At 61.1% G+C, this 18,127-nt stretch overlaps 8 protein-coding genes across 8 annotated transcripts; 3 read left to right on the top strand and 5 right to left on the bottom strand.

The window, feature by feature from the left end:
• Positions 1-45: 45 nt before the first annotated feature.
• PAN0_005c2719 (uncharacterized protein) lies at positions 46-1,232 on the bottom strand (the record flags this gene model as incomplete). The annotated part of the gene is made up of 3 exons (XM_014801959.1): positions 46-427; positions 501-757; positions 1,143-1,232. The coding sequence occupies 3 exons, from the start codon at positions 1,230-1,232 to the stop codon at positions 46-48; spliced, it is 729 nt and encodes a 242-aa protein (XP_014657445.1).
• A 1,160-nt stretch (positions 1,233-2,392) lies between these two features.
• On the bottom strand, positions 2,393-4,313 carry PAN0_005c2718 (cyclin B; the record flags this gene model as incomplete). Its single annotated transcript, XM_014801958.1, has 2 exons — positions 2,393-4,165; positions 4,293-4,313. 2 exons carry the CDS (start codon positions 4,311-4,313, stop codon positions 2,393-2,395), a joined length of 1,794 nt encoding a protein of 597 aa, XP_014657444.1.
• Positions 4,314-5,142: 829 nt separating this feature from the next.
• PAN0_005c2717 (uncharacterized protein) lies at positions 5,143-5,813 on the bottom strand (the record flags this gene model as incomplete). The annotated part of the gene is made up of 2 exons (XM_014801957.1): positions 5,143-5,591; positions 5,657-5,813. The coding sequence occupies 2 exons, from the start codon at positions 5,811-5,813 to the stop codon at positions 5,143-5,145; spliced, it is 606 nt and encodes a 201-aa protein (XP_014657443.1).
• A 2,295-nt stretch (positions 5,814-8,108) lies between these two features.
• PAN0_005c2716 (uncharacterized protein) lies at positions 8,109-9,363 on the bottom strand (the record flags this gene model as incomplete). Its single annotated transcript, XM_014801956.1, has 4 exons — positions 8,109-8,455; positions 8,524-8,656; positions 8,744-8,832; positions 9,189-9,363. 4 exons carry the CDS (start codon positions 9,361-9,363, stop codon positions 8,109-8,111), a joined length of 744 nt encoding a protein of 247 aa, XP_014657442.1.
• Positions 9,364-11,692: 2,329 nt separating this feature from the next.
• On the top strand, positions 11,693-12,898 carry PAN0_005d2715 (uncharacterized protein; the record flags this gene model as incomplete). Its single annotated transcript, XM_014801955.1, has 1 exon — positions 11,693-12,898. The coding sequence occupies one exon, from the start codon at positions 11,693-11,695 to the stop codon at positions 12,896-12,898; it is 1,206 nt and encodes a 401-aa protein (XP_014657441.1).
• An 860-nt stretch (positions 12,899-13,758) lies between these two features.
• On the top strand, positions 13,759-15,894 carry PAN0_005d2714 (rad21 protein; the record flags this gene model as incomplete). The annotated part of the gene is made up of 1 exon (XM_014801954.1): positions 13,759-15,894. The coding sequence occupies one exon, from the start codon at positions 13,759-13,761 to the stop codon at positions 15,892-15,894; it is 2,136 nt and encodes a 711-aa protein (XP_014657440.1).
• Positions 15,895-16,018: 124 nt separating this feature from the next.
• On the bottom strand, positions 16,019-17,107 carry PAN0_005c2713 (NAD(P)-binding protein; the record flags this gene model as incomplete). Its single annotated transcript, XM_014801953.1, has 1 exon — positions 16,019-17,107. One exon carries the CDS (start codon positions 17,105-17,107, stop codon positions 16,019-16,021), a length of 1,089 nt encoding a protein of 362 aa, XP_014657439.1.
• Positions 17,108-17,597: 490 nt separating this feature from the next.
• PAN0_005d2712 (uncharacterized protein) lies at positions 17,598-17,992 on the top strand (the record flags this gene model as incomplete). Its single annotated transcript, XM_014801952.1, has 3 exons — positions 17,598-17,689; positions 17,775-17,863; positions 17,955-17,992. 3 exons carry the CDS (start codon positions 17,598-17,600, stop codon positions 17,990-17,992), a joined length of 219 nt encoding a protein of 72 aa, XP_014657438.1.
• Positions 17,993-18,127: the final 135 nt, after the last annotated feature.

Genomic DNA, 18,127 nt, shown 5'->3' with positions numbered 1-18,127 from the left:
CGGTCACCGAGAGTGGTGAGATGTACGGCCAAAGGCTAGAGGGCGTCAATGCATTGAGGGATTGGATTGGATCGGATCGGATTGAAGCGGTCGATGCCCGAGATGCTTCGAGACAATCGGTATGTCTGCCAGAATGTTGGCAGCAGTTGCAGTTTGCCCGCTGGATGCGTGGTTGTGCGCCTCTTGGGTGAAGCAAGCTAGGACTCGGAGGTCGCGTCTGGTCGAAGAGTGAGCAGGGCGATGCACGAAGCCAATCTCAGAGCCAAGAGCGAGCGGCGCTGTTGTGTAGACTTGTGAGTTGTAACGAGAGCTTGCAGATGTGGCCGAAGCTGAAGCCTGTTGCGAGCGGGCAAGGGTGCACGGTAGGTAGCAGCTGACGTTGGCGACGGCGGTGGTGGAGACCAATGGTGACGGATGATGGGCGAGCCTGAAGTATGTGCAGCTTGTGCAACGCGGATGAGAGAAAGGGTATGCTTTTGCCACGAGAAGCTGAGCCGGACCGACAGAGATGCTGAATGCAGAAGCGCGAGAATGCAGATGCAGAAGGAGACGACAAAGGTGGTGGTGGTATTGGCTTGCGCACGAGATCAGCCACTCGAGGTAAAGCGTGTGTAATGAAGATGGAATGGATGAGGCGTGCTGATGTCGAGCTTGAGGTCGAGGTGAGTGTCGAAAGGGAGAGAGGGGGATGGTGAAGGGCTGGATGCGATTTGCAGACTGGCGCCCCGATGATGCGAGTCAAAGCGGTCGGCTGAGCCTGGGGCGCAATCGTCACCGACCTCAGCAGAGCACAGCAGAGCAGAGCGCAGCAGCAGCCTTGGCCGAGGAGAGAGCCTGTCTGCAACTACGCGTTCGCGCTCCTCTCCGCCCGCCGCCAAACGGGCCCAGCAGAGGCGAAAGGAAATTGCGTGGCTCAAGCTCAGTCGCAGCTGAGCAGCTCCTGCCTGCTGCGAGAGCGGCGGCTGCGAGCTGCAAGGAACTGGGCGCACCTAACACTCCTACCCTTTTTCGCCCGTTTCCCGCCCATCCGCCCTCGCTCAGCCGAGACGCGCTGACAACTGAACTCGCCTCTTGGTTGCCCTCTTTCCCGCCTCTGCAAAGACCGACGTTCGAAGTCACAACGCCCTTCATTCCAAACCTACGCCATCCCGATCCAACCTTGCACGTCCCGCCGCTACGGCATCGACGAGACTGTTAGGCCGGCTTCGGCGTGGCAAGTGATTTCTGTGCATGTGCCTTGATTGCAATGCGGCGAATCCAAAGCGCGAGCACGTCAGGCAAGCAAGACGAGGCGAAAATCCAGACCCCGCCGCCCCCTTTTCTCCCCCGCCCTGTCACTCCCAGCTGAGTCAAGGCGAACTCGAGGTGAGACCCAACCCCCACCCGACCCTGGCCATGCGTTGCTTGCATTTCGCTACAGCTGAGTATGCGGCCCCCCTCTGGCCAAGATTGGTCCGAATTTCATCTCGCATCCGCAGCTGCGCAGCGCCTCGAGCGCCGATTCGCGCCTTTTCAGAATTGGCCTTTGAATTTCAACCCTTTTGGCTCGCAGAGAGGGGCTTTCGGGGCAACGCCCATTAAATTTATTCCGAATCAAAATTGACGCTAATCGGGGGGAAAAGTCCCGATCCGATCTCACCCTCCCACCTTCATCGCCGCCATCATCGAGGCACGACCGCCATCAAGGGGCCAATCGTATAGTGGCTTATTATGCTGTCTTAGGGCCTTCATCTCGATTCGAGGTGGCACTAAGCTGACAGAGGTCCCCGGTTCGATTCCGGGTTGGCCCCCTTTTTGCCTCTGCATCCCATCACCTTGTCGCCCACTTCAGCATAAGCTGCTTCACCTTCCAAGTCCCCAACACCACACACACAGACACACACGATCAACCACGCAGAAACCTTGTGCAACAAATGAAAATCATGAATCGTCAAAATTGATCACATACAAAGCCAAGCAGACGGCGCTCGACGCGCTCGTGCTCCAGGGCCAAAACGTCGACTTGCGCGCAACCACCCAACGGCGGAGGTCGCGAGTCGGGGATGTGGATAGGATGGCGAGTGCAGGCTCGGCAAGGGGTAAAATGCTGGGGTTACTCGTACAGGGGATAAGCCAATAGGTCGGACTCGCGAGGGACATCGGCGTGAAGAGCCTGGGGAAGGCGGGAGGGAGGCATGGCTTGAGGGGTGCGGCACGCTGCCTCGCACGACGCTCTCACGATTCCGCAGCGACACGGCTCCGAGGTGGGCAGTTGGAGAAGGAACGAGACTGTAAACGAATGTGGTTGCCACCTCGGCGTGATGTTGAGTCGCTGCGGTTTCGTGGCATGAGCGTCGTCGAAGCTTGCGGTGCGCGCCCTCAGCTTCGTCGGAGCGGGACGCTCGATCCGACTCTATTGAACCTGACCGTGCTGTGCAGCAGCAGCGGCGGCGGCGGCGGCGGCGGCGGCGGCGGCGGCAAGCAGCGCGCTGTGGTTCTGGTACGCCCAGTCGCGAGCAAACACGCTCGCCTTGAGGAACTTCTTGTTGGCGTATTTGCGGTAAACAAACTGCTCCTCAAATTCGGGGTCCAGCAGACGTTCCAGCAGCAGGTTCGCGCCGGGCACGAGCTGCTCCTCGGTGAAGTCCGAGTAATAGACAAACGCATCGTCCCACTCGCCGCCCAGCATCTTCTTGGAAAGGAACATGCCCACCGCCGCGATCAGGCTCGGCCGAGCACGCAGGAAGCGATGGTCGAGCAGCGCCAGCTCCATCAGGAACTTGGACAGCGTGCGCGTGCGGATGTCGTAGTCGTCCGCCTTGGAGATGCGGCGCACCCACGAGTACGGCGAGCAGTACGACGAAATGTTGAAGTCGAGCGTCGACAGGATGATGCGCTCGCCCTTGAGAATCTCCTCCTGCTTGTAGCCGTCCTCGGTCATAAAGACAAACTCCTTGACGCTCGGCGCCAGGATCTCCTCGTACTTGGCGGCGATAAACATGGCCGTGACGCCGACGAGCTGCAGCTTGCCCAGGCTCACCACGCGCACGCTCAGGAAGCGGTCCACCACGTTGATGGCGATCCACAGCGTCTCCGGCAGCATGTGGTAGCGCATGTGCACCTGCAACAGCCAGTCGACGAGCGTCGCGCGCATGTGCCAGTGGATCTCCCGCTGGAAGTCCATGTAGTTGGGGTTCGCCATCGTCTCGCGCTCGCATCGCGCCATGTAGTTGAAGATCTCGGTCGAGTACTCGGCGACCATGCTGGTGTCGCGCACCTCGTCCGGATCGAGACCCATGATGATCAGCTCGTCCTCGTGAGCCGCCAAGTCCGCAGACAGCTGACCCGCTGCGACTGCCTCGGCGCGTTGCGCCTGAGCTCGAGCCGCTCGGGGCTGGATCACCTCCTCCTGGTAGCGCGATTTGATGAGCGCCACTTTGCGACGCGCTGCCTCCTCGAGCTCGGGATGCAGCGAGACGAGGCCCTCGGGGTCGATGTTGAAGTCGAGCAGATCGCCGTCTTCGGCGGACGTGACGCTTTCCGGACGGCCGCCGGCATCGAGTCGCTCCGATGCCATCCAGCTCGCCTGCTCTTCTCCCATGTCGTCGCCCGTGTCGTCGTCGCTGCTCGACGTCGACTCGACGTCCGAGAGCTCTTCTTCGTCCACCTCGTCGTGGTGAGCAGCCACGTCTTCTAGTTCCGCATCCTCGTCGGCGTGGTACGAGGCCTGCTGCGCCGCGCTTGGTGCCAGAGTGGAGGTCGAGCCGCGGAACGGTGGCAAGAGTTGAGGCGCTTCGACGTCCATAGACTGGACGCCTCCGCTGACGAGATCTCTCTGCTCGGAGATGGATCGGATGGGACCGCGCAGCCTCTCTTCTGTGCTGGATCGAGAACGAGCATCCCGAAGGCGAGTCATGCTCTTGGTGTTGTGCGAACGGAGGCCATGTTGGCCTGGTTTGGAGACGCCCTCGGCCGGGACCCTGGCTGCTCCGACACGGTTGCTGACATCGGAGAGGGCGGCACGTTGCGGGACGCCTCTAGAGTCGGACCGAAGCTTGCCGGCGGCGGCGACGCTCTTGGCTTTTGCCAGGTGGCTAGACGAAGCTTCGGAGAGATGAATGCGATCGCCGCTACGAGACGCAGGAATGCCACCGGGACGGGCAATGCGGGACCGCGTCGCCGTGGGCTGCTAATCGGCAAAAGCAGACAAGGAAGCAGGAGCAATGGGAAGGATGGTGGTCAAGAGGTAAGTCAACGATCCACGAAGTTTCAGGAGAGGCCGAAGGGAGCAAAGGCAGTTGGGAAACACTTACTCTGACAGCGGGTTGAGCCATCTTGTGTGAGAGAGGTCAGGGGAAGCCGGCAGCCTTGAACAAAGACTGAGGGCTTGGATGAAGGGGTCGGGATGTGCGCTAGGAAAGGCGCATCAGGCAGTCCGAAGGGCAGGTGATGATGCAGGGCCGCGGCAAGATCGAGATGCTATCGTCTCTCGATGTGAGAGAGACTGCAAAGGCACGACGATGTGAGTCGAGACCAAGATTCGGACGAGACGGCAGCTGCAACGGGGCAGGTCGAATGAATGCAGATGGCGGGGGGACTGGTCGAGGGGGAAGGACCTTGGCCGAGGATGGTTGGCGTCAAGGCACGATCGTGGCTCTAAAGCTGATTGGCGTGAGTATGGGATGCTGAAGTCTGCCGCGTGGTGGCAGAAAAGGTATCGAGATGCTTTTCGAGTGGTATGGCGGGGGATGGAACAGGGACGGGGATCAGATTAAGCCGGACGACTGGGGCAGACGGAGCACGACCGTGATGCTGGAGGGTCGATATCGGAGTTGTCAGCGGATGAGGCTGAAGGGTGAGGAGGTCGTGAGAAGAACTGAGAGACTGCTTTCCCGGGTATGGATGAGGTTCGGAAGGAGGAATGCAAGGCGGGGATATGGAGGACTCGTCTGTTGCTTGCGGAAGCTCTGGCCGGCGATGCGGTCAAGAGAAAGGAAACAGAGGGGTGTTGGAAGATCGATCACGCTGACGCGGTCGGAGACCTCGAACGGGAAGACGAGGACGGGTGGTGAGATGGAGCAAGGCTAGCGGCTGTTCGAAGCGAGTGGCTCGAAGATGAAGCGCTGCTGGATGGTGCACGAAGCCTGTGGTGGTTGAGATGAGCTACCAAGAAGGCTGACCGCTCGCGCAAGATGCAGAGGGGGGAGTAGGGAAGCGCGCGAGGTGAAGAGGTGGGGTTGCGGATGCAGATGCGAATGGCGGGTGAGGGGTGAGGGGATGTGGACGACACGAGGGAAGGATGGCAAGGATGTCGAGGAGAGGATGGGTGGTGGTGGGTAGAGGATAGAGGACGGCGAGTAGGGCGAGTAGGGCGAGTAGGGCGAGTAGGGCGAGTAGGGCCAGACGAGGAGGAGAGTAGCCGGTGGTCGAGGGCGGGGGCGAGGTCAAGAGCGAGGTGAAGGCGAGCTGGACTTGGATCCAAGGCAGGAGGGCATTCAGCCTGTCAAGATCGAGGCGAGGCTGCTCCAAGGGCCCAACGGGATCAGGCGAGCCAAAGCAACAAACACTGCCCAGGCCGACGGCGAGCCGCAGCAGCGCAGAAGAGCGCAATGCTGTCCGTCAATTTTAATAATGCAGCGCCAGAGCTAGAAAAAAAAACACACACACACTCGCTCACTCACTCTGCCGTTACAGGGGAGCCGGCCCTCAGCCAGTTCGCCGCCGCTCCACAGCTCTTTGCTCCAGCCAAGCCGTCGTCCTGAACTGACAGCTCTCTGAGGTCGATCACAGACAGATAGAGCGTCGTCTGTGTTGCTCTCTTGCTCAGTAACCATGCGAATGCGCCTGCGTGGTTGACGAGGCAAAATACAGTTTGATACCACGGAACCGCGTCACAAAAGCACCCACAGCGGGACCACTTTGAGAGAGCACAATCGAGTGTCTCAGATTGACATGAGAGAGAGAGAGGGCAGCGACAGCCAGGCCGCCGCCGCTGGGTGGTGCCAAGCGACCGATTCAATGAAGCGCTTCCGCGGCGGCAAAATGAAAAGCGAGCGGGCCAGGCAGCACCGCCGCAGGAAAAGCAGGAAAGGTAGCAGGATCCAGGCTCAGCTGCCTGGCTCTCGGGAAGCGTGCATTGACAGAGCACTGACGTTGCGGTACGGACGGCCCATCGAAAGGGAATAAGAAAAATACGATGCGGAGCCTGTTTGGATTCAGCGCAGAGAGCACACAGAGCAGCGTACAGAGCCAGTCGGAGAGGCGGAGCATCGGAGCACCGGACAAGGGAGAGCCAAGGCGACAGACATGCATCGTCATGGCTGCCGCCTCCGTTCGGTGACGAGCGGGAAAGGCCAGAGAGAGGGAGAGAGAGAGAGAGAGAGAGAGGGCAGGAGGAGGAGAAGGAGGGGGCTCGAAGCTAAATGAACAAAACACGCCAGATCGAACGGGCAGCCATCTGCCCGGACTGCACGGGCTGCATCGACTGCATCCATTTGCATCAATTGGATCAATCGCATCAACTGCATCTCTGTCATCGTGTCGACTGGCCACCTTCCACGTTCCAGTCCGCTCACCGATGATGCCGCTGAACGAGCGAGCAAGCCGGATGGACAGCCGCAGGGGCAATCGACGGATCGCATCACAGCCCAAGCAAGCGCCAGAATGGTGACAACGGCAAGCTTGTGTCAGTTCCATCGGCACACGAGGGCACGGGCAGCTGCATACAATCAGGTCCAGTCCGCTCCACGCCAGTCCTGTCCCGAACGGAAGAGGCATTGAGACAGCTCTGCCTGCCACTCGCCGAGGGCTTCAAGATGCGCCCAGGCAGAGCGTGCATGCGTGAGTATGCGTGTTTTGTGTGATGCGGAGCGGACCGAAGCGGCCTCAGGGTCTCAGCCTCGTTCACAAAGTCACATTTTCGCAAAAGAGCGTGTGCTGCTCGCTTATTTTTTTGGTCGCTCTCGAGGAAGAGCGTCAGCTCAGAGCCAAAACGAAACCTGCACGCGAGCGTGTGACAGACGCACCAAAACATCGCCGGCTCGCAAAATCAACAACGTCAAACAACAACACCTCCACCTCCTCGCCCGTAGCCGAGGCCCATCGCCCGAGACGCGGGCCTGCAGCGAAAATCGACGCTGCGAAAATCGAACTCGCTGCATGAAATGGCGATTCATGCTGCAGCCGGCTGTCGGCCGGTGAGCACGCTGAGCTCGTCGAGCTCGGCTGGGCATGTGCGGAAGTGTATGCAATCGATCCTCTCGACTCCATCTGTCGCATTTTCGATATTTTGGAGCCATCACACAAGGCAACACACTGCGATCTCACGAAAAGAAAACGTGAAGAAAAAAAAAAAAAAAAAAAACGACCACAATTCCAGACCGACGCCTGCAGCTGGCGTCTTGTCTCGTCTCGGTGGAAATTCCCAGGGACGCCTGCAGCGGAGCGGAGAGTGGAAGCTGCGTCGCTGCTCTGGTCTCGCGGTGCGTCGCTTCGGGCACCAAGCACACGCTTCGCCGGGCCAGCAGCAGCCAAAGCCGAGCCCGCGCTCGACTCTGCATACCAAGCCTCTTTGCGATGCTGCACTTTCTCCAACATGATCGCCCCTAGCCCCTCCGTCTTGCCCTCCTGAAGCAGCCACCCCGCAATGCAGCGCTTCGATCAATCAAGCCATTCGAAGCATGCACAGACGTCGCTGCCCATTGCACAATTTTACTGTTTAGAAAGACGGCCTTTGGTGTCGGGGCTCACGCAGCCGCCTTGGCCGTTCCGAGCATGGCGCTCCCACTTGGTCCTTGAGAGCATGTCGAACTTGTGTAGCGAGATGTGGGCGCTAACGCAGCCGTGCCAGCCATCGTTTGCAGCAGGAAGTCGGCCATTGATCGTCCCAGCCGCGTTCGCTCAGTGCGCATCGAAAGACCGCCGTGAGAATCGAAAGAGGCGCGTAACCTACTGAAAACTGGAATGCAGTCCCATCGATCGCGCCGCTGCCAAGCGACATCTCGTCTAGGGCTGACGCAGACATGCGTGCTTGCCCGCCTCTCAGCCCATCACATCGCATCGTCACTCTCTGCAATGCGGCGTTGATGCGCAATGCACAGCCAGCTCGCGATTCTTCCTGCCATGCTTGGTCAAGACGCCGTGCGAAGGAAACGACTTCGGGCTGGTGCGCTTGGTGCGTCGGAATCTCGGGTCATCCGAGCCTCTTCTTTGAAGTCAGCGCAGAGAGCGGCGCCGCGCTCAAGACACATGAATCGACCAGCGTGCTCTGCTTTCTCCGTGAGGGTTCTGCAGTTCGGGCTGCTGCTGTTGAATCTCCATGCAGCCTTGTTCGAAGCAGTGGCCATTCGCAGCCCGACATCCGGGGCCAAGTACAGCAGAGCTCGAGACTTTCGAGCTTCCAGAGTGGTCTTGGCAAGCTTCTCGACGTGTGGGACGTGCACGCGCTGGCGCTCGGGCTGTCGGACGTGCTTGCAGGCTGTGTTCGAAATTAGATGCGATCGGAATACACTGTAGCGAGCTTCCTTCTTTCCGTCCAGCGCACACGTTTGGGATCCACTTCATCCGAGATCCCTATTGAACGAATCACTTGTCGCCTGCCTGCCTGCCAGGGCAGCGACGGAGCTTGAGGCGAGCTCTCGAAACGGTTCCGCAGGGCCGCAGCGGGCGGTACAGCATACTGTGTTGCGAGTCGGGCCCTAGTGTAGAGCTGCAGTCAGGCGGAAATTGGGAGCCGCATGCACACAAACTGGCACGCGCAGCTTACCTTTTGCTCGGCCACGCGTTGCTTGCGGGCACGGGCACGGGCGAGCAACGGGAGAACAGCAACCGAGACGATTGTCCAGAATATCAGCGCTGAGCAACGGGACCGCGGGACGCAGGATGGGAGCACCAGATTGCAAATTTTAGAGTCTGTCGAAGCCAAGTTGTTCCCCGGATATTTCCAAAAGATCGACCAGTGCCGCTCGTCGAGGGATCGATCGGTTGCACGGCTCAGCCCCTTGCGCTAGTCACTAGCGAGCTCGCCTAGGCGCTGCTTGACGGCTCTCCACGCCGCTCAGCCCACGTCGCTCAGCCCAAGAGGATCGACAACGGGTCCAAGCGCCCACCGCTTCATGTCGTTCCTGAAACGGCCTCTGGCATCCATGCGTTTGGCAACAAACATGCCTGCGGCTGTCAACCGCGCAACCGCGGACCCTTCATTACGTCACGGGTAGCATGACCTACACCGTCCGCGCTGCTACATCTTGTCGCCTGGTACAGTAGTTGCATTCCTTGCCGTGGCAACATCGTGAGACCCGGTTCGGGACGACATTGTGGTTGCGTGGTCGCGTCCGACAACTCGTGCCGGGTATATTCGTCGTCTTGTCGGGCAACGATGCGCATGATCATTGACGACGCGGGCTACCGAGACTCGAGAGATCACTTTGACGGTCTCGAGCAAGTCACTGTGACTATGCATGAAGTGCGCCCCCAGGACCCTGATTGGCGACTGGATAAGGCGGACAATGCCGTCAGAGTGACTTTATAAAAGCGGCAGCTCTGGGCGATACCATCCTTGGGCGTAACATTCGTATGGACGCCAACGCATGCGTCTTGCACGAGGCAAGCCGGTGTCGGCGGCAACCTGTGTGTGAGCTGCCCGGGAGGTCCCGTGGATGGTGTCATTCGACGTAGACGAGGCGAGTCGCTGCAGCGTGCGATGTGCGATGTGGGAAGCCGGTGCACGCGGCGATTCACAGCCTGCGGGACTCGCCATGCACCGCCCCGTGAGAAGGCCCGGTTGTCGCCTGGCCTGCTTTGCATGGGAATCTGCACCTCTTTCCAGCCGTCACTCTGCGGGCTCCCTTCGTAAGATCACATTTTTCGACTTTTCGCGCGGCCGCGTTCGCATGTCGAGTTTGCCGCTGCGGCACAGCTTTCTGCCCGTGCACATCACACCGCCGTGCAGCCTGACGAATCCCAGGTTCTCGTCGGGCACTGTAGGTCACATTGCCGCCAGAGCCATGTGCTATTCGGATGGATCTCAGGGAGGCCAAGTCCGCTTTTCGGTACCTTGCTCCCACGGACCGGGCGAAAAGTGTTGGTCGGACGTGTCTCAGGGTCCATCTTGTGATTTCCGCTTTGCTTTGCACTCTTGGAACACTTTTGCCGAGGCCAGCGGGCAGGGAGACGCGCATGCGCGATCCCGTCACGTGGCTGGCGTGTAAATTACCGGCTCCCTGCTCGCCCGGTGTATCTTTGACCGTCCCTGCGCCTGTCAACCCGCCGTGTCGTTCGTGCACGCGGGCTCTCGGATCCGACCCGACACTTCGGCAAGCACCGCTATTTGGTTGCTCGCCGCTCTTCACGATCGGGACGATCTGGAGTTCTCCATCGCTCTTCGCATGCCAGCGGCCGTGATCCCGCAAAGCAGGGGAAATGGATCAACGTGCTCGCAAAAAGAAAGGGGTTTAAATGGCGCAGAAAATCGGTCCGAAAACATCCTCGCCTCCCGCCTCCACGGTCGGTTCCGAGAGCGGTCCGCAACCGGGCCTTCTCGCTCGCGAACATAGCCAAATCGGCATGGTCGTGTCCGAGCATCGACTTCTCTGTGGACTCCTGCAGCAGCACCAGGCCTCCATCGAGGTCGACCATGCGTGACACCGAGTCATGTTAGAGCGCGGAAGCTGACTTGGACTGCGTTGCCGGCTGCGGTCGTGCGGCGTCCTGGAGTCTAAATTTCATCTCCGCACAAGTTGGGCTGGAGGAGCCCGATCGGTCCAACCAGGATCGAACGCGCCAAATTTAGAGGGAGGCCCGCCCGGCTGCGTCACTGTGCATCACGGGGGCCGGCATGCCAGTCTTCGATCCACAAGGGCCCGCTGCGGGGGCGAGCACTGCACGAATGGGCGACGAGCCAGCATTCCACGCCTCTCCGCAGATTAGAGCTCGCCCGCTGCGTGGGATGCATCTGTCTGCTTTGCTGTAGAACGTTTGCCCCGCTCGATACAGCCAGCGCCTCCGACCTGTCTTAGACTAGCCTCGCTCATCGGCGCGAGCAAGGCGTGGGTTCAGCCTGCAACAGCCGCCGGGCCGAGCCAGAACAGGCATAAGCTACGATCCTGGGGCCGAAAGGGACCCAAATTCGCGAGCTTCCAACGTGTGCGCCCGGACAGGGCATCGGCTGGGCAAGCATGTTCGCGAGCGGAGCGAATTTGCAAATCTGCCCGCGACCTTCTCGCGCGCAAACCAGTCACGATCGAATGCACAGCCTATCCCCTGAGGTATCGTCGTCGTCCGCTGTGGGATCGATCCCACCCTGAATTGATCTTGCATAGGCACGAGATGCCAAGGGAACCCTGCTCATCCCTAGCGAGTGAGTCTTGGCGATTGGTTTGGACGCCGCTTGCCGAGAGCCAGGCTTCATGCAGAAGCAAGCCGCCTTGTAATTTACGGGACGTCGCTGCCGCGTTTGCTTGCCCGCAGAGGCCGAGCCTAGGATCCGCCCTGCCACGCCCAGCCTCGTAATTCTTCCCTCTACAACCATCATCTCCCGCGCCCGTCCCCTCACAACGTTTGCTGCACCCCACACGAACAGGGTTGCACGGCAGGCGTCCATAGGCAGAGCCAAAAAGGGCGAACGGTACACGACAACTTTCGGCTTGACTCGGTCTCGAACTCGTGGACAGCAGGCTCGATGGCTCTCGCAGCCCCACCCCTTCCGCCTAACGCAATGTCTCGAGAGACGCCAAAGGAGAGTCTGGGCTTCTTCTCCGTGCTTCTCGGACGCGGCACCACCAACCTCAAGCAGGGAGCATCACAGGGAGTCGAAGGACGTACCGTACAGCCGGCAACATCACAGGGCTCGACTGCAGCCGCGAGAGCCTCCCTGTCCCGAGAGACAAACCGCAGAGACACCGCCGCCAATGCTCCAGCGCCACGGGTGAGCGGAGCTGCCGCATTCGAAGCAGCCGTGCGCAGCCATGCGCGGTCATCCATGGACCGGTCCAGGTCGAACATCCGAGACGATGCGCGGCCCCAGCAATTGAGTTCGGCGATGCGATCGTCCCAGAAAGATCGATTCTTCGATGCGCACGAGGGGCCGGAAGAGCCGAAGCAAAGCACGTCAGCCCGGTCTCGTCACGCGCGCCACGTCTCGTTCCAATCGCCCGCCAGCTCCCTTCGGAAGGGCCGAAGCGTCGAGCGCGGCATCGATGCGGCCGCTCGTAGCAGCCGCAAGTCGCTCTCAACGCCCGCCCCAGCCAGGACCGAGCCACGGCCCACGAAATCCAAGCATTCGCGCAGTCTGTCGAAAGCGGAGCAGGAAGCGCGCGACTGGAACTCGTCCACGGCCACGCTACAAAACGTCGAGGAACCACGCGCTCATTCGACGAGAGATCGACGCCCCACCAAGGGCGCCTATCCGTTGGCGACGGATGCGCGCCGCGACTCGTTCCAGGCCGTGCGTGCTTCGGGCCCCGACCGAGTCATCATCGTGACCAGCGCTCCTGGGACGCTAGATCGCAGAGCGCCTCTGGAATCCAAGCCGTTCGCATCTCCGCAGCTGGCAGCACCGGTGCCAGTGGCACGGAGACCAGGGCCCACACCCGTCGTTGCTTCAAAGACGAGGCACGCTCCTCGCGACGGCACCAAGACTTCGACCAGAGATTCCGCCGTCGAGCCTAGCAAGTCGAATCGACAGCGTTCTGGCTCGGCCAGGCCGAGCGCGGCTGACGTCGATGCCGACGCTGCCAGGGCTGCACGCAGATCGCAGAGGCGGAACGACACCAACGCGCCGCGCATCTCGACGTCCTCGCGGCCCCTGCCCACCGCAGAGATGGGCGACAGCAGACGGCATCCCGTTTCGCAAACCGATGGTGGCATGCTGCCGCCCCGCGACCGCCACGCCGACTCTCGTCTGCGAGGGCTGCGCAGTTAAGCCTTCGATTTGCGAGGCAAGATTAGCCTTTTGAGCACACGGACAATCAGAACACCATCATACTTGCTCCGCCATTCTCGCCATCACCTGGTCTGTGCTGCCTGCGCATGCTGCCCAGCTCCAAACTGCAAGGTAGACACCAGAAGCGAAAGTGTAAGTCTAAGCATCGCAGCGTGTGAGGCGATACATGCCGAGCCGGAGGTGCCGACACACAGCGCGTAAAAAGCGGCTGCACTGGCTGAGTTGAAGAGGCCCGCTTAGAGTTTCAGTGTGAACCGCGTCGAGCCAAAAATGGGCAGCAGCTGCGTGGGGCGGAAACTCTACTCAAGCTGGGCGAGGCTGGGCGAGTCGGATAAGGCGACGCGCTCCACCCGTTGCGTGTCGCGGCGTGGGATTTCCCGCGTCGCTCGCGCCGCATCCGCATCCGCATTTCGCATCGGCTGCCACGCACTTTGGTGCACTGCGCCCTGCAGCTCACCTTTTTCTCACCCGCTCTCCATCCATCCGCCCCGAACGCCGCGGCCCTTATCCTCCCTTCCGTTCCCACCGTCAACGCATCCTTCCTCTGATCACGTTATCACATACGCCAGCACGGGAGACGCACCGACTGCTCAGAGTTAGACTCCCTTCCACCATCACCAGCAGCAGCATCGCGGGCGAGCCTAGCTGCACAAAGCTCAGTACATCCCTCAGGGGCTTTGCACATCGGCATCCGTTGGCAGAGCTTGTCCAGGATACCAGCATACTACTGTGGAACCGGCTTCTCGAGTGTTCCTGACCGGCACACGACCGATCTCTGTAACCGCGAATCACCACTGTCACCTGTGACAGCCGCGTAGCGCCGCCCCACCTCCTCGACCATGTTCTACAGCGACGTCATCCTCGCCAAGCGCGGGCCTCTTGCCCGTGTTTGGCTCGCCGCGCACTGGGAGCGCAAACTCAGCAAGACGCAGTTCCTGCAGACGAGCATCGAAAAGAGTGTCAGCGCCATCATGGGCCAAGAAGTCGTCCCTATGGCACTCCGCCTCTCTGGTCAGCTCCTGCTCGGTGTCGTGCGCATCTACTCGCGCAAGGCCAAGTATCTGCTCGAGGACTGCAATGAAGCGCTGCTCAAGATCAAGATGGCGTTCCGCTCCGGCGCCGTCGACATGACCAGCGACCAGCTCAGCGTCTCGCGAAACGCCATCACACTGCCCGACATCCGCACCGATCTCGACATCTTGCTACCGGACCAGGCTATGAACGACTTTGATGTCGATTTCGAGAGACTCGCCGCCAAGAAGGCCAAGAAGCTTGCCGACAACCCCACCGCTTACACCGCTCGCGCTGCCGATATTACACTCCCAACTGTAGACTACAGCGCGTTTGACGACACATTCGACATCTCGTCCGGCATTGACGGCATTGCATCGCAGGACTTTGACCCGGACGGTGGTCTCGATCTCGGTCTCGAGGACGATCTGCCCGAGGTCGAGGGTCGTCGCAACGAGGCTGGCCAGCTTGTCGATGAGAACGGCGACCCGCTTCCCGAGGACGACTCGCTCAGCATCGGTGTCGGACGAGACGCACCCAGCGAGGCAGGGCGTCAGTCGGTCGCATCCATGCTCAATCTCGGCATGGACAACGACATCACGCTCGGCTCGGCCGGCGGCTCCCAGGCGCCCAGCGTCGGCATGCCCGACTTTGACCTCGGCGGAGAGGGACTCGACCTGGGTCTCGACAATGACGGCCTGGATCTGGGTCTCGACATGGACGTGGATCGCGCCGTGACGCCGCCACCCGGCGACAACAGCATGGCGCTGGCGATGGCGGACATGACACCAACAACAGCGGCTCGCATCCGCGACGCCGCCCAGCAGCGCCAGCAGGACGAGGCGGCCACCAGGCAGGCCAAGGCGCGCAAGCAGATCGTCGACACGCTCACCGAGCTGCCCGACAGCCAGCTTGGCGGGCTGAGCCAAGGCCTCAGCCAGGGCGGCGCGAGCCAGGCGGCCAACGTTGCAGACCTGCTCACCGAGGAGCGCTATCTGCCGCGCTCGCGCGCCTACCTCCAGCTCCTCACCATCCGTGAAGACCCGTTCGCGCACTTTATGCCGTTTGCGGACCCGGCGAACAAGGACAAGAGCTCGCTCGTCATCGGCCCCTCGGGACTGGCGTCGGAGCTGAGCGAGCTGTTCACGTTTGACCTGTCTGCGATGCGACGCCGTCGGGCGGCCGCGGTTGCGGAGGACGACGCCCCGAACAAGCGCGCCCGCCTGGGCGACGACGACGACATGGGCGTTGCACGCCGCGCAGAGCACGGTCGCGACTCGGTCGGGCTTGGCCCCATGGATGACGAGGCTGGCTTCGACTTTAGCATGGGTGGCGACGGTGGATTCGATGTGCCGGGCATGGACGTGTCGATGGGCGACGACGGCCTGCGCCGGTCGTCGCGCAAGTCGCGAGCGGAACTCGAGGCCGAGGCAGGCGACGAGACGGGCCGTCTCCCCGCGCTCTCTCGCCTCTCCACGCCGGAGATCGACGATGGTGCGCTCGACTCGGCGGCGGTGAGCTCGTCAAACCCGCTGGCGCTGTTCGATGTGCGTCCGGCGGACGACACGCAGGCGGCGGAGCAGATCGCCGAGGTGCTCCGCGCGTCCGAGGACGCCGAGTCCACCAAAGGCTGGGCCAAGAGCACGGTACGCGCCTTCCGCGTCGTCCGTTCCCAGCTCTCTGAGCCTACCGCCGCAGAAGACGAGCAGGAGGAGTCGCGCTTCGTCGAGGTGGACGACGAGACCCACACCAAGCAGCTCTCGTTCCAAAAGATCGCCACCAACGCCTCGCGCCGTGCGGCCGCCGGCTTCTTCTTCGAGATGCTCGTGCTCGGCACAAAAGACTGCGTGCGCCTCAACCAGGACGAGCCGTACGGCGACATCAAGGTCGCCGCCAAGCCCAAGCTGTGGGACGCGTCCGAGGCTGCTTCGGTGCCAGCGACTGCGACGGCCGTTGCAGCTTGAGCCCGATCCGATACACACGCTTAGTTTTGCACTGCAATGCCAGATACCATTTCATACGCGAGTCGGTGCAGTTACAGTCGCAGTCACAGGCTGAGCATAGGTTTCGGGAAAGACGTCGGCACGATCACTTGGAAGAGCCGCGCTCGTCTTGGGCCCACTTTTTGAGCATCTCCTTCTTCTCGAACGGCTCCACGCCAGCCGTGACACGGAAGCCGGCGGAGAGAGAGCTCCAGTCGAGGTTGGCGCCGCCGATGGCACGGGCGCTGACCATATGCTGTCTGGCGAGCTCGATGATGGGCAGCGGGCAGTCGACGGATTCTCCGAGCTTGATGATGTGGGAGGCATCCTTGATTCCGCCGTTGAGCGTGAAGCCGTTCTCGCCCTGGAAGTTGCTGTCGAGGATCTTCTTGCCGTAGCCGAGCGCCGAAGGGGCGGGGAAGAACTCCTCGAGCCACTCGTAGACGCGGTCGCTGCCCACGCCCGTCTTGTCTGCCAGCGTCATGGTCTCGGAAAGCATCTCGATGGTCGAGACGATGATCGAGTTTCCGATCAGCTTGAAGGATGCAGCGCGCTCGGGGTTGCTTCCAAAGTCCATGATCTTGCGTCCCATGGCAGGCACCAGGAACTGCGAAGCAAACTTTTTCGAGTTGTACGGCCCTGCGACGGCAAAGACGAGCTTGGCAGCGGCAGCCATGGGAGGCGGGCCGAAGGCCGGGGCGGCGACAAAGTGTCGCTTGGGGAGAGCCGAGATCTTGCGCTCGATCTTGCCCGTGGTGGCGGGGTAGAGCGTGCTGGTGTCGATAAGTAACGTGGAGAAGCCGCTGGAGATGCGCTCCTGGATGTGCTTGCCCACGCGCTTCTCCTCGGCCTGCAGCAGGGAATCGTAGACGTGCTCGGCAGCTTCATCGTCCGAGAGACTGGTGAAGATGAGGTCGCACTGGCTACCGATCGCCTCGATCGAGTCGACCGCCTTGACGAGGCCGTTGAGCTCCTTCTCGAGCGCCTGCGCCTTGGAGGCGGTGCGGTTGTACACGAGCAGAGGCGGCAGCGGCGGCGACATCTCGCGCATGTGCTTGGCCAGGTTGGCGGCCATCTTGACGCCCATGTTGCCGAGTCCGATCCATCCCACCTGATGCTGCGGATGCGGCGTGCTCGGCGTGCTGTAGGGGATGTCGGCGTTGACGGCAGCACTGAGATTCGAATGCGAAGCCATCTTGTCGCTGTTTTGTACGTTTCTCGTCAGAGGCGAAGTGGAAAGATGGAGGATTGAAGGAAAGCCTGGCAGGTCCGAGTCGAGTCGAAGGCACCGCAATTTGGGAAGTGTGATGGCAGGGAGGATGAGAGGAGGCTGGCTATCGATGTGATTTGGGCCTGGATGTGGATTCGACGGAGAATCCGAGGGTCGAACTCCTGCAGCTACGTCGCTCTGCAGCACCGCGCAGGTTCCCCACCGTCGTGGCTCAGCCGAACCCTCGCGCACAAGCCAGGTTCGCCGATTTTCAATTTTTGGCCGGACCCGATGTGACATTCACAGCCACGGTATCGGGCCGTGCTGCTGAGGCTGAGGCAAGTCGGACATCACACATGCACGCGGCGCTGGAGCAGCTCTGGCCAACCCCTGTGCGCTCGTCCATCTCGCCCCTACCTTTACCGCCCTGCTCATCGCCCAGGCTTTCTTCCGGCACAAACTGCAGCTCCTAGCCATGTCGGGGTGGACAACCGTGTGGGTCTTCCTCATCGCTGCTGGCGCAAGCAGCGCCGTGTGGGTCACAACACCCAAAGGCCCCAACCAGGTGTAAGTTCATCCTCGACTCTTCCGTCGTCCATGCAGTCCGCCCTGGCTCGTCTTCCGTCGTTGACTTGTACCTTGTATGCTACAGACTTATCCGCACATCTGTGGTGCTTGCGCTGACGTGCATGTACCTCATGTGGTTCATCATCTACATGGCACAGCTTCATCCCATTGTCAGTGAGTATCTTGCATCTACCTCACGGGCGCACTCTTCGCTATTCTAGCTTTCATGCTGATCCGTTTGCTCTCCTTTCCCATCGTTCCGCAGAGCCTAAACGAGGCGACGTCCGCTTCCTCGAACACTGATCGCGCGGCCCTCTTCTGGACATCCTCCGACGAGCACCTTCGGTCCGCTCTCGCCGCCCTCACATCATCCTTGTACATTACACCTGCTTCCCAATTGCACCAGCTTCACTGCCCCAGCACGCCCCGGAATCATTT

The sequence above is a fragment of the Moesziomyces antarcticus genome (assembly GCF_000747765.1).
Source record: "Moesziomyces antarcticus DNA, scaffold: scaffold_v10005, strain JCM 10317, whole genome shotgun sequence".
In the NCBI taxonomy this organism is placed as follows: Eukaryota; Fungi; Basidiomycota; class Ustilaginomycetes; order Ustilaginales; family Ustilaginaceae; genus Moesziomyces; species Moesziomyces antarcticus.
This window is presented reverse-complemented; position numbering and strand designations above follow the sequence as displayed.